Source organism: Muntiacus reevesi, chromosome 6 (genome assembly GCF_963930625.1).
Source record: "Muntiacus reevesi chromosome 6, mMunRee1.1, whole genome shotgun sequence".
In the NCBI taxonomy this organism is placed as follows: Eukaryota; Metazoa; Chordata; class Mammalia; order Artiodactyla; family Cervidae; genus Muntiacus; species Muntiacus reevesi.
In genome coordinates this window covers 60,511,025-60,525,952 of record NC_089254.1, presented here as the reverse complement: position 1 = coordinate 60,525,952, position 14,928 = coordinate 60,511,025, and the positions used below count along the sequence as shown (strand labels likewise).

At 38.2% G+C, this 14,928-nt stretch overlaps 2 protein-coding genes across 7 annotated transcripts in view; one reads left to right on the top strand and one right to left on the bottom strand.

The window, feature by feature from the left end:
* The window catches only part of FKBP9 (FKBP prolyl isomerase 9), a 43,241-nt gene extending 40,652 nt beyond the window's left edge, over window positions 1-2,589 (top strand). Inside the window, exon 10 of the mRNA XM_065939880.1 lies at window positions 767-2,589. Coding sequence (XP_065795952.1) covers window positions 767-943 — 177 coding nt within the window. The 3' untranslated portion in view covers window positions 944-2,589. The remainder of the gene's footprint in view (window positions 1-766) is intronic.
* Window positions 2,590-6,038: 3,449 nt separating this feature from the next.
* Window positions 6,039-14,928, bottom strand: part of NT5C3A (5'-nucleotidase, cytosolic IIIA) — a 39,086-nt gene continuing 30,196 nt past the window's right edge. For all 6 annotated transcript variants that reach the window (XM_065938596.1, XM_065938598.1, XM_065938597.1 and 3 more), the window contains 7 exons: window positions 14,226-14,295; window positions 13,166-13,212; window positions 12,203-12,288; window positions 9,516-9,605; window positions 8,208-8,370; window positions 7,472-7,672; window positions 6,039-6,912 (listed from right to left, as the gene is read on the bottom strand). In XM_065938596.1, coding sequence (XP_065794668.1) covers window positions 6,811-6,912; window positions 7,472-7,672; window positions 8,208-8,370; window positions 9,516-9,605; window positions 12,203-12,288; window positions 13,166-13,212; window positions 14,226-14,295 — 759 coding nt within the window. In that variant the 3' untranslated portion in view covers window positions 6,039-6,810. The remainder of the gene's footprint in view (window positions 6,913-7,471; window positions 7,673-8,207; window positions 8,371-9,515; window positions 9,606-12,202; window positions 12,289-13,165; window positions 13,213-14,225; window positions 14,296-14,928) is intronic.

Genomic DNA, 14,928 nt, shown 5'->3' with positions numbered 1-14,928 from the left:
TTTCTAACTTAATATGTAGTTTACTTACCTTTTAAATGTTCCTTTGTTAGTGTTTGCATAGTATTCTAAATGTTCCTTTTTAATAGTGCATCTTTTCCACTAGTGAATGCTAGAATTACAAGAGCAGAATGTTTTGTTTGTTTATTGATATATCTTTAGGCTCTAGGATGCTGCTCAGCATACAGTAGACAGTAAGCTTTTATTGTATGAATGAATGAATTTTCAGAGGCAAGGATGGTTAGGGGATCAGCTGTAGGTGGAAAACTAAGTGTTGATTTAGGGAAACAGGATAGTTCCAATGACTGCTAGGTACTGGCTGCCTGGAACCTAAGCACTCTTATAGTCATTTTGTTAGAGGTTTTTATCCTGCATCCAGAAGTTAAAAGCCATCCCTGGTGGCTCAGAGATAAAGAATTTGCTTGCAGTGCAGGTGATGCAGGAGATACAGGTTTTACATCTGGGTCAGGAAGATCTCCTGGAGAAGGACATGGCAACCCACTCCAGTATTCTTGCCTAGAGAATCCCATGGGCAGAGGAGCCTGGTAGGCTACGGTCCATGGGGTCGCAGAGTTGGACACGACAGAAGCGACTGAGCATGTGTGCTAGAGGGAAAAAATCTAGATCGTATAGCTCAGAAGATTTTTGTCTGTTTTGCTGGCTCAGACTCAAATTCCAACCCCATTGTCCCAGGACCGCCCTGTTCAGGCTCCAGCTTGGTGTCTTCGGCTACCCTGTCTCATGGTCTGTACTGCCCCCTTCTCTCCAGTTCTCAGAGTACATTCATGCCCAGGTGGCATCTGGAAAAGGGAAACTCGCTCCTGGATTTGATGCTGAGATGATCGTGAAGAATATGTTCACCAACCAGGACCGAAATGGAGATGGGAAGGTCACGGCTGAGGAATTTAAACTCAAAGACCAGGAGACAAAACACGATGAACTCTAAACCTGACACGAGCCACTTGTGTGATACCAAGCCCCCTGTTGTGGCAGAATGTGCACCGAGGGTGCGAGGATCTCTCAGAAAGGAAATGGTCAGCAGGTAGTAGATGGGTCACATAGCACCTGGGACATAACATCGGGGTGGGCTGATAAGACATGGTGAGAATTTTAGGCTGATGCCAGTGATACTAAATAAAATCAGTGTGGGGGCCTTAGCATGGGTGGTGTAGAATATTGGAAATGTTGCATTGTCAGCTATTGTTTTGTGAGTCTTCTGGGTAGGTGGTTTTGTTGTTAAAGGAAAATAGCATCATATAGAAGCTGTAATCATCTTGGAGGGAACAGAAGAAAATGTGTCTGAGATCTCTACATAAAGAGGGTTAAAAATGTTTTTAACTTGCTGGTGTTTTCAAAGTGTTCTCCAGGTGGCTAGAAAACAGAGGGCAGGCCCCAGCAGTATTCCCAGACAGCCCAGGAAACTTCTTAGCAGCCTGTACAAATGCCCAGTCTCCACCATGCCTATACACACACACACACACACACACACACGAAACTTCTTAGCAGCCTGTACAAGATGTGGTAATGCCCAGTCTCCATCATGCCTACACACACACACACACACACACACGCACGCACACACACCTACACACACCCACACCTACACACACACACACCTGGTAATGCCCAGTCTCTATCATGCCTACACACACACACACGCACACGCGCACACACCTACACATACCCACACCTACACACACACACACGCACACACACACACACCTACACATACCCACACCTACACACACACACACACACACACACACACCTGGTAATGCCCAGTCTCCATCATGCCTACACACACACACACACAGACAGACACAGACACAGACACACACACACACCCCTACCTGGTAATGCCCAGTCTCCATCATGCCTACACACACACACACACACACACACACACACACCTGGTAATGCCCAGTCTCCATCATGCCTACACATATACACACACTTTTCCGGTTAATCATATCCCACCTTGTTGTGGTCCTTCTATTGGCCAGGTAACTTGGAGGTTAAAAAGAAAATCAGAGGACCAAACATAAGACATGTTGTGCCATGAGTAGAGAATTTGTTTCTGCATTTGTCATGTAAGATTGTCTGCTTTACTCTTTCTTATTCCCATCACTCTAACCCATAGCACCCTCTCTTCCCGCCCTGAATCTTTTGATCAGATAGATACAAGTAGGGCTGATGGCTCAGTCACACTCGAGTTATCTCACTGTAGCCAAGACAGAAATGTCATCCCAACAGGTGAGCATAAACAAAGTGATGTATTTCTGTCACCCCTGTGTCCCAGAGAGGGAAGTACCCTAAGGCCTGAGGGCCTCTCTCTGCGAGGACACTGTGCCTGCTGACCTGTCCTCATGTTATGCAGTGACCACCTTGCTGCCTATGTCCTCTGTCCCCTCGTGGTGGTGGCACTCACCCTGAAGTAACTAATGATTTTCCTTTTGAAGTGACTTTGTGTGCCTAATTTAAACTATTTTGTACTGATGTAGCCCTGAAATAGTTCCTGAAAATGCTGTGCACTCATTCAGTGGAACAAATGTTGGAAAATGAATTTTTCATATATAAAATATTGAATTATCAGGTTTTGTGTTTTATTTGAAGGCTCATTTCCCCTATGAGAATACGCCACGCCCCCAGAACCCCCTTGGTTAAAAACTCAGCAGGACTGAGTTGAAAGAAGTGGAAGATCACCGTACAGTAGAAAGGGGGTGTATCTGTCAGGGTCTAGGCTGGAAACATACACTGAAGTGGGACTTCTGAAGAGAAGCGAATGAAAGGACTCTACACGAGTGTGGTGGCGTTGGGGTGGGGCGGTGCAGTAAGGATGCCGAGGCATCATGACCACCGTTGGGCGTCAACAGTAGGAGCTGTTCTAACGCTGGGACTGAAGGGCCGGGGGAGCCTGGGCGGGGCTGCCTGGTAGGAGTGGGTGGAGGGACAGCCACCCCCAGAACTGTGGCTGGCAGCGAGCAGAGTGGTGAGAGAGGAAACACTCTTCTTCTCTGTCCTGCTCCCATCAGCTGAAGCCAATCTGAAGCCAGAGTGCAAGGAGCTCAGGGGCTGGTGTTCTCAGATATCAGTGTTTTGGGGTGCAGGGGAAGGTGTAGAATGGGTTAAGGGTTGGGGTTGGAGTGGAAAAATAACTGGCTTATTTAGAGAGAAAAACTACATAGTTTTTAAAGAGCGAATGTTCTGCTTTACTCTTTTTAAAAAAAGTATTTGGCTGCATCAGGTCTTAGTGGCAGCCTATGGCCTCTCTAGTTATGGCACACGACTCAGTTGCTCTGTGGCATGTGGGATCTTAGTTCCCCGGCTAGGGATCAAACCTGTGTCCCCTGCATTGTGCGGTAGACTTGCAACTACTGGACAACCAGGGAAGTCCCGGCTTACTCTTTGCAGAAGCAACTTCAGGGATTCTGTATGCTTTTGGGAGGGGAAGGAGGTGCCCATGGCCTTCCTGGCTGCTGCTGCCATTGTCACTAATGTTCCGTAACCCTGTTCTGTGGAGCACACAGCCACGCAGCTTTTTCATTTAGCAGAATTCCTTGAGTGCACTAGATAGGTTAATCATCTGTTGAATTGAATTGCCCTTTGGAATGCATTTGGTTTGTGACGTCTTTATACTCACACATGTTCACGGAGATGAGTATCTTGTGCTTCTTCTCCACCCTAGATCTCTAGCTGGTCCTGTTTGAATTTCTTCACTGGCTGTTTTCTACAGTGGCAGGTTGGCTGAATAAAAAATAAGTTTCTCTGGGGAAGTTAAGGACTGTGAGCCTCAGAGCTTCAAGAATGGAAGGAAACTTTAGCTGGTATTTGTTTTTGTATTTAAGCTGCCTGCCTGATTGCTGACCTGAAACACTGGTCTTTTCTGGCCTTTAGATTCAGACTGAAATGCTGGCTCTTCTTGGGTCTTTGCCTTATTGGCTTTTGCTTTTTAGCTTTACTGAGGTGTAATTAAAAAAACTGTTTAAGACATTTCAAGGGTGTGTGATGATTTGACATAAATATACATTGTGAAAGGATTCCCATCAACTTAATTAACATGTACATCACATTTTTTTTTAGAGAACATTTAACTTCTACTGTTAGCAAATTTCAACTATATGATAGTGCTATCAACTGTAGTCACCATGATATACATTGAATTCCCAGACCTTATTTATCTTACAGATGAAAGTTTGTATCCTTTTATTTCCCCCACCCCCTAGGCCCTGGTATTCACCTTTTTTCCCCTCTGACTTCAACTTTTTTATTTTTTTGTATCTACATATATAAATGATACCATGCAGTATTTAGCTTTCTTAATCTAGCTTATTGAGTGCCGCCTGGCACTTCCATTCTTTCTGTTGCTAAGGGAAGATATGTCATTTTGTCAGGGAAGCTGGCCTGACTGCAAAATTTTTGTAAGCACTTTAATACCAGGTTTCTAGGAACAGAGTGGCTTTTCTTTGAAGCCTTCTTCCCTTGGATCTCCTGGAGATCTGAAGTCTTTTTATAAAATAAGACTACTACTTGCAATTATTTACTCCTATTTGTGGATATTCTTAAAATAGTGTTTGATACTGTGTGGTCACCCTTAGTGTTGGAATTTCAGTAGTTTAGGGGAGTTCCTTGCAGCTTAAAGTGGTCCTACTTAAATATCATTTAAATGCAGACAAGATTTATACTGCTCAAATTTTCTTCTCTGAGCTCTAGTCCCCTTACGGTATCCTCTGTACATTTCACAGGCATCCCAGACTCAGTGGGCCCAAAACAGAGTGTATGCTCCCACGCCCTTCCCAGCACCTTCCATCCAAGCCTGCGCTCCTCCCTCATTCTCTTGGACCCATTTGCTCAAACCAGACACGGGAGCACCCTGTTCCCTCACCCTACACATTTAATCCCACAGCAAGTCTTGACATTTCTAAACTGGCAGTGGCTAGAAGAGGCTGTAGAGACTGTTCTCATGGCTTTTATTTTAAAGGGAGGTGACTGACTGAGCAGTGACAAGAAAGCAGGTCAGAACTTCAGTATTCTTTACACTTAGACCACACAGTGTGCTTGTTTGTGGACGCATATTATAAACTCCTTTGGAAAATAGCCAATATGGCAAGCTCTAATAGCAAACACAGGAGTAAAGAGCTATCATTTGATAAGGGAGTCCCAATTTTTTCTATGTGGAAAAGTCCTCCAGGTAATTGACACCCCATCCTGCCTCCATGCCACAGGCTTCCCAGGTGGCGCTAGTGGTAAAGAACCTGCCTGCCAACGCAGGAGACATAGAGACTGGGATTAGATCCCTGGGCGGGGAAGATCCCCTGGAGGAGGGCATGGTAACCCACTCCAGTATTCCTGCCTGGAGAATCTCATGGACAAAGGAGCCTGGTGGGCTATGGTCCATGGAGTCACAGAGTAGGACACGACTGAAGCGACTTAGCATGCACGCACATGCCATGCTATCTGCTTTAAAGCAAGAAGCTTGGTTTTGAGTTCCATTCTGGAAATACCTAAGTGGGGACAGTCTACTTTCTGCCACTGTGAGCTTTGTTTATTATAAAAAAGAGAGAAGCAGTGATGGAGAATACAGATGGGATGCAGGAAAAAGGTTTGCATCACAAGACCTTGCCTCTCTACCACATATGACTGGACTAGACATTACTGCCCATACTGGATATCAGAACTAGCTGGACATGCTTTGTCTGTATCATGGCTCAGATGCTTAAGAACACCAACTAGTTGCTCACAGACTGCAGTTCAAGGGCTAGAGTCAGGATCAAATTTATCACAATGGCAAGACTTAGCCATGTGTAAACCAATTATAGGGCTGCCAAAATTTGGAATGGGAAGTCAGGCTACAGAGAGGCATACTGGTTCCTAATGCTGAAGTACTCTATTTTAGTCACCATGAGACCCAGCAACATTTTGTCTTCTGCCTATGGCTGTTTCTGAAACGCTTAGACGTACAACAAAGTACCTCTTTTACTAATATTTTCACAGGAGGAAAACAATTTTCCCAGGCCCCACTATTTTCTGAAGGGCAAATTAAATTTTCTCTGGAAAAATCTTTTTTATTCCTATAGTGTATAAATCTGAAAATAACCTAAGTAGGCACTATGACAAAGACATTGGGATTCATACATCACACATACATGCAAGAAAATCATGGCAGGCTTTGCGAATGAATAATAATAGTCTTGCCAGAATTACAAAGGCTTTTCATTTCATGTTTATCATCAGTGCTTTGATACAGAACATTCTGTAATGATTAAGTGACATGTCGATACCAATGGATATTTTTCAAACATTAAGTACCAATATTTTTTGGTAAATACTGATTTTCATCAAACAAAAGAACTAAATGTAAGTTTTAGGAGATGATTAATATCATCAGCGTAATTCACCCAAATTATAAAAATGACAACACTTAAAATCATGCACATTATTTCATCATTTCATAAAACTTTTAAATCTTCTATAAACTTTCCCAATGTAAAAAGATTCCTCAAAAATGTCATAATAACATTAAGCTACAAAAGTCACTCTTGAAATGTAGGGGGTTATTTTTCCAATTTTAGCTCTAAGAATTTTTAAAAATTTGTTAAAAAATATATAGTGAGGAGTGTGTTGAGAGAGGTGGAGAAATAGGAACTTCCAGTTGATGGATTCAACAAATCTGAAAATACTTGAGTAATACCGAGGAAAAACTCCAAGAGCAAGAATATATTATAAATAAAAAAAGTCTTTTAGCCAGATGAACAGATGAGCAGCTCTTTCATCAATTGCACCCATAGGTGAGAGGTCTTCTTGAAGAATGGTTGTTTAGAGAATCTTCTGTAAGATAGAATTGGCTACATCCAGTGACTCATCTTTTACTAGAACAATATCATATGAATCCATGTACTTTTCTAAAAGCTCATCCACCTAATCAATAATAAAAAAAAAAATCACAAAAATTAATATTGCAGGGAGGAGAAGTAAATAATCTCAGTATAAATCTCACTATTACATCAAATCTTTTGGGTAAAATGTAGTAACTTGTTTTCATAAAAGCTTTGCTATGAAGAAATACTTAAAAATTTTTTTTAAATTCATTGACATACAAAGTTTCCATACAGTGGTTTTTCTCCCAAAATGATTTCTCTCTAGCCCAATGGTTCTTAATTAGGGAGAGAGTGCCCAAGGAATATTTGGCAATATCTAGAGACATTTTTGATTCTTCTGATTAGGGAATGATACCAGCTTCCAGTGGGGAAAGGCCAGAGATGCCTCACTGAGAAGGTATACTCTCCCTCCCCACCAAAACCTACAGAAAGCATATGTGCATGTCAAGTCCTTTAATCATCATCAAAGTGAAGGGATAAAGAGCAACTGACATGTTTTTTAAATAACTACTTTCTCAGGTACCTGTGGTAACAATTTTCTACAAGTTTCATTCTAATTTTTTTTTCCTTAAAATTAAATGACAGATCTGTATACTTACCCTATCATTTAGATACCCAATTTTCAGGATGTGTTCCACATTGGCTACTCCATCTGCCATTTTTAAGTCCCCTTGGGAATCTCCCAGGAGAATTATGTTGCTGTTGTTTTTTAGTTGATTGAAATATTCTGTATTCTTCAAGGAACCATCATGTTTGTTAAACACATGAATTAGTTCTCCTTTAAATCCTTTGAGCAGCCCCTGTTTAAAATATAAATCCTTTGAAAGAATAGGTTCTACAAGTTCTACTTTTTGTATTTTCACATTCATGATAGGTAAGAAGGGCTCTGAGAAGTTAATGACTTTCTAGGGGCCACTTTAAATGTTAAACACAATGTGCCGAAAACCCAGTTTTTACTTTTCATTTGTTTCCTACCCAAATGGTTTCATTATAGGTTTATCATAATATATTGTCTTTCTTAGAACTCATTCAATAACATCACCTCTAATTCACTTTTTCTCTTATCTATAGATACTTAAATGTACAGAATTGCTGCATTAAATTTAAAGAAGTTTTACTACTTATTAGATTGCAGCTTCAGGAACAAAGTTTAAGAAGGGTATATTACTTTTAAAACATGGACACAGACATGCCCATGGAGAGAGACGTCCCAAAGAAGGCCCACCAACTTGACCTAATTTAATGAGTATATAATACACTAAAGAGTAAAATGTATTTATATGATTAAAATATTTTCTGATATTAAAATTATGAAGAATGATTTGATATTCTTACATTGTCATCAAAATCCATGAAGTTGGACACTACTTTGACATTTGGGTAATATACACCAGCTTGACGGATAACCTCCTCCAGCACATCACCGATACCAGCCGAAAATATGAACACAGGAATACCGTATTGTTGCAGCTTATCAAAGAAATTCTCATATCCTTCCCTGTAAGATGGAGGTGGGAACTGAGTGTTAAAGAGCAAGATATATCTCCTTTTCACCTAGATGTTAAAAAAGTGAAATAGTTCTACTTGGTTCTATGGCTTATTTATATTCTCATTTCAAAATACTACCCAAGAGGGCTGTTATTGATGTCTATGATGATACTAATACAAGTTTTTCAGTCTGGTTAACTTTTTATCCTACTTTCAATAAATTCTAAGTACATATTAGATGATTTTAGACTTGGAATATGGACATAAATCTACAGTTCACTGTGTATACCATTTAACAGCAAGTAGATGAACCACACCTTGAAAAACCCACAAAGGGAGAGCTAGAAGACCTCCTGCTTGTCATCTTGTTCATCTATTCCCTATTATGGGAAAAGCAGAGTGGCAGGAACTCAGCTGTATTCTCTTTACATCTGGCATCTCTCTTACCTAAGATCTGGCAGCTACAGGTAATGTCTTGATCCTAAAATCAAAACTCATTTCACTCTTAATGGACTATAGATTAAGCTGCCTACAAAGGAGTACTTACTAGCTGTCCTCACACTCATTCTGACAATTTAATGCTTTCCTCCTTAGAAGCAGATCACCTTAAAATGTAGCATCATCAAAAAAACAAAAATACAGCATCATCATATTTGCCTATTGAGTTGAAACACTTAAGAGGTGGTAAAGAGTACTGAAATTAGCTTAAAAATATTTATATAATTCATGATTACAAATGTTTTTATTATCTGCTAAAACATATTCACCCTTCCTGGAAATAGTAGTTTTCAAGGGAGTTTGAGAATTCAGAAAACAGATCATGTAACAGAAACAATTATAAGCTTAAAATCCTTTTCAAGTTGATTTATAAACTTTCCTTTCATAATCATGTCTTTCAAAAGAATTTTGCTAAAATATTTCAAAATAGTCTTGGTTTCATAAATTTTTAAGTTAGTCTTGAAATTATCTGTTATTCTAAATTCCTTATTTCACCAAGTGGCATATTTTGGATATGTTTTTATATATAACATTTTCTTATAGATTATCTTAATTAAAAAACACGTGAATAAAAAAACGAAAAAAAACATGTGAATAAATATATGACAATAGTTCAAGTCTGTAGACAATTAACAACAAAACATCTGAGAAACTTACTTGAGCATAATGTCAGATTCTTCCACAATTTCTTTAAGTTTGGCTTTCGGTAAAGCCTGTTCAACAAGCAAGCTATGTGATTTAGTATACCTGGAAAGTATAAAGAGAATGTCAAATTATCAAAGAAAAGGAGAATATCAATTAAGGCAAATTAAGACTATTATTGGATCATCAAAAAAGCAAGAGAGTTCCAGAAAATCATCTATTTCTGCTTTATTCACTATGCCAAAGCCTTTGACTATGTGGATCACAACAAATTGTGGAAAATTCTGAAAGAGATGGGAATACCAGACCACCTGACCTGCCTCTTGAGAAACCTATATGCAGGTCAGGAAGCAACAGTTAGAACTGTACATGGAACAACAGACTGGTTCCAAATAGGAAAAGGAGTATGTCAAGGCTGTATATTGTCACCCTGCTTATTTAACTTATATGCACAGTACATCATGAGAAATACTGGGCTGGAAGAAGCACAAGCTGGAATCAAGATTGCCAGGAGAAATATCAATAACCACAGATATGCAGATGATACCACCCTTATGGCAGACAGTGAAGAAGAGCCTCTTGATAAAAGTGAAAGAGGAGAGTGAAAAAGTTGGCTTAAAGCTCAACATTCAGAAAACTAAGATCATGGCATCCGGTCCCATCACCTCATGGCAAATAGATGGGGAAACAGTGGAAACTGGCTGACTTTATTTGTTTGGGCTCCAAAATCACTGCAGATGGTGACTGCAGCCATGAAATTAAAAGACACTTACTCCTTGGTAGGAAAGTTATGACCAACCTAGACAGCATATTAAAAAGCAGAGACATTACTTTGTCAACTAAGGTCTGTCTAGTCAAGACTATGGTTTTTCCACTAGTCATGTATGGATGTGCAAGTTGGACTATAAGGAAAGCTGAGCACCAAAGAATTGATGCTTTGGAACTACGGTGTTGGAGAAGACTCTTGAGAGTCCCTTGGACTGCAAGGAGATTCAACCAATCCATCCTAAAGGAGATCAGTCCTGGGTGTTCATTGGAAGGACTGATGTTGAAGCTGAAACTCCAATACTTTGGCCACCTGATGGGAAGAGTTGACTCATTTGAAAAGACCCTGATGCTGGGAAGGGTTGAGGGCAGGAGAAGAAGGGGACAACAGAGGATGAGATGGTTGGATGGCATCACCGACTCAACGGACAAGAGTTTGGGTAAACTCCGGGAGTTGCTGATGGACAGGGAGGCCTGGCGTGCTGCAGTTCATGGGGTTGCAAAGAGTCGGACACGACTGAGCGACTGAACTGAACTGAACTGAACTGAAGACTATTATCTTTATTAAAAATGTTTTCCTGCATGAGAAAAAAAGTACTTCATTCATTGTAATTTTAAATTTAAATTTTAGAGATTTAAGTTCATCACTAATGAATGTATACCTCATGTGTCTCAAAATGTGATATGCATGTTCTTATCATATTTCCCAGTTCTCAAACTCTGGTTTAGTTTTAATATGTTAATTAGATAATGAAAGGATACTAGTTGTAAATCTTTCTTTAGTCTACAGTGAAGAACTGAATTGAAGCTAGGGAGGCATAATCACTTCTCTGATGGCAGTAAGAATGAACAGCAAAGCCATTTTTTCCCACCTGTTTGTGATCTAAATTTTCATGAGTAGCCTAAATTGCCTAGAGAGAAAGAGAAAATTCTTGCTATGGAAAGTTTTATATATAGGTGCTCTGTAATTACATAAAACCACCTATAATTACAGCATCTCAGTATAATAAGCCTTCAGAACCTCTCTAGCTGATATCTAAAAATCCAGCTATAATATTCCTAGGTGACCCTCTTCTCTGCATCAGTTCCCATCTTTTTAGTGAGCTCATTCTCCCAATGGTATAAGCTTATACCACTGCTAGAAAAGTCTAATTGCTGAACAGTCCTTTCTTTCATCATGTTGAAATAAGTTGGTATAAGCCTTCCAAGTCTAGATTTTCTTTTTAGGCACAGGCAAGTAAAGTAAATAATCTCTTTTCAGTGCTTCATACCATAGATACTGATTAAGTGTGCAAGGTTAGGTAATGGGATTATGAAGACCAGTAACATCATTCCTGTTCTCTTAAAACTCCAAAACCATAAGTTGCCTCTCAAATCAAAGCGTCATCTCTTTTCCTTGAAATCTTCCTCAAACGGGGTGGCTTTAATTCCTCTGATTATCTTAGTGGACTCCTATGACACAGACTGAGTTTGTCAACATTTCTTTTAATAGCATTCTCCCCGGACTCAACACAATGCTTTTCACTGATTTGCTTGGGATGCTGCAATTTCAATTAATACGACCAACATCAGAGGTACACTTCTCAGTAACTATGTCACCTGCTGGCTCCAACTGAGTTCAGAGTTAACTTAAATCCTAATTCTTTTTCTTTGCATATTCAGCCACATACACTTAAAAAAGAATTGTTTATAATTTAAGGCTTGAGGGTATGATTTTAAATTTATTCCCACTGATCTTCATCTTAACAAAACAAATTCTAGATTGCTGCAGTGATTAGAGAATCAAGAGTTCATGCTGTCATATTTAATCACTGCTCTAACTCACTGGATAATTTATGAATCTATTTATGTACAGTACAGAGGAAAAATAAACCACTAGTTGTAACTGTAATGTTATTTTATATTTTTAATCCTCCCATCATCCAATGCACACTTACCATTCTACTATATAAGGGTACTTCTCTTCTATAGTAAGAACAGGATCAACTTCAATAGCATAGTATTTTTCCTTTAGCTGTAGTAACTAGAAATAAGTGAATAATTTAATCATTAAGATTACAGAGTTGTCATTAAGCTGCTCAGTCTAAGAGAAAACAAAACAATGTAAACAAGTGTTTTCTGCACACTGCTTTATATGGTGAAGATCATGCCTAGCCAATGCATATATCCATTGAAGTGATTTCTGTTGATCTTAGTTTACATGTAACTAAACATATCTACAAGAAGTTACCTTTCTTTTTTTAAATACCTCAGGTCAGTAATTCAGTGAAACCAATAATCAAATTATCACTACAAAAAAAATCTTTTGTTCTCCTATGAAAGTATTAAATTTGATTCATATTTGGACTCTTATTTATTAAAATAGACATAGGTAGATACCCACTCAAGTAAAACAGAGAACTGAGGCAGTTTCCTATCAATTTAAGGGAACAAAATACATAAAACCACAGTACTTTTTTCTATTTTTGTTTGCAAGGCTTGTGGATCTTAGTTCCCCAACCAGGGACTAAACCTGTGACCCTTCCATTGGACGCACAGAATCCTAAACATTGGACGCACAGAATCCTAAACATTGGACCACCAGGGAATTTCCATCACAATATTTTTGTTTTAATTCCCCAGTTAATGTAAGGACATGAGACTATTTTGGTAATCAACTTAAAAGTTTCTCATGAAAGTTTTATTATTAAAAAGTTATTATTAACTTTTTTTTGTTAAAATAAGTTGGGAGCATATAATCCATACAATAAGCCTAAGATCTATTGAGTGTTTACTCTGTGCCAGATATGGCTATGAGAACTTTTCCATCTATTCTTGTTTGTGTGAATGAACCTGAAAAAATTCTCAGCAAAAAGGGTAATGACGTCTTTGAGTAACCCTGGATTATAGTTAGTCTTTACCTTTTCTCGACATTCATCTGTGATTAGCTTACAGTTGTCAATGACATCTAAAGAAAGAAAGCAAACTAGGCATTAAAAAAAATACTCTGAACTATATGCAATATCCAGGGATAAACCACAATGGAAAATAATACTAAAAAGAATATATATATGTGTATAACTGAGTACTTTGCTGTGGAGAAGAAATTAACATAACACTGTAAATCAACTGTACTTTAATTAAAAGATAAAAAAAGAAAAGAAATACTCTGATTGATGCTACCAGTAATATAAATAACTTACTATGGTTAACTTAAACGCCAGGTCAAGAAGCATGATCATTACAACTTCTGGTCTTAGTTATAATCCACATGGCATTCCTAGAAAATCTAATGATTTTAAAATCTAAACCTTAGATCTGAAGCTTTTCCCCAACATTTGGGATTACTAAATTAGAAATTTTCCAGAGAAAAGTTATTGGGCCAAAGGGTGTAATTTTTAGTGGTTTTTAAAATAAATATATCAATGATTTCTCAAATTACGCATGTTCCAACAGTAAGAAAGAGAGGGCTAATATCCCTGGTTGTCAGGTTGAGGAGTATTATTTTAAAACTTCATTGCTAAGTTTGGAAAACAAAAAAGGTGTATTATTCCAGCAACACATTTTAAGTTGCTATTTATTTAGTAACTCACTCTTTTTTTTTTTTGTAACTCACTCTTTTACTTATCAATGACACAAAAATTTAGTAATATTCCTAGAAAACACAAAGTATTTGATAAATCTATTTCTTTAGGCTACTTCAAAGTTTAAATTCACTTAAATATTTTCTGAATAAATAGACCACATTTGGAGAGAAAATTTCAGAAGTCTTCATTCCTCTTGCAACCAAAACCGTACAGGAAAACAGCCATTTATGTAACATGGGGAAAACAAATCCTCAAAATATAATAAAAAAAGAAGGCCCCTCTCACTTTCAATGTCCACAAAGAAGAAAAAAACACAAGCAATCTCAGATAACATAGGCTAAAAAATGAACTTCATGATTATTTTTGTGAATCTATTTACGATTGCCACACTTACTATGACATGATGGGCATCTTTTTCCTTTGTAGGAAAATCGACTCAGTGTCATATCAAAGTCTGTTATTATCTATAAGAAAAGGGGAAAAGGCGTTATGAAATCACAGCTACCAAGGCCAGACACTTAATGCACATTTTCTAGAGGAATGAGACTCCTCTAGTGTTCTATCCCTGCCCTCCATTGGAGGTTATTCTGTCTCCACTGAGTTTTCTAAAGTAGTTCATATGTCAAGTCTTGAGAATTTCCTTAACTACAGGGTGAACCTTAAGTACCCCAGCACAGTCACCAAATAAAATCTGACTAATCAGTATAGGAATTTGAAACTGCAGGTAATACGGTTACTATTTCTGATAGCAATAAAACATTGCACAATTTCAACCTACTTGGTCAATGTACAAAAATGCAGTGGAAATAAACTATGCCATGCTTTTAGTTATTGAAACTGTACATTCTTGATTTGTCTATTTAAATAAACTAAACAATGAATGAATGAATGATACACAGCAATAGTTTACCAGCTCTTGAAACTTAGGAGACTGGGCTAAATACTTTTTTCAAAATATTTAAAAAAGGGAATAAATTTTTAGTGAATATCCAGATTATTTAACTTACATGTAAAACATTCCTTTAAAAAAAGAATTAGAAAAATTAGCTATCTCCTAATAGTTACACATTATTTTGACTACTCTGATTTATTATATT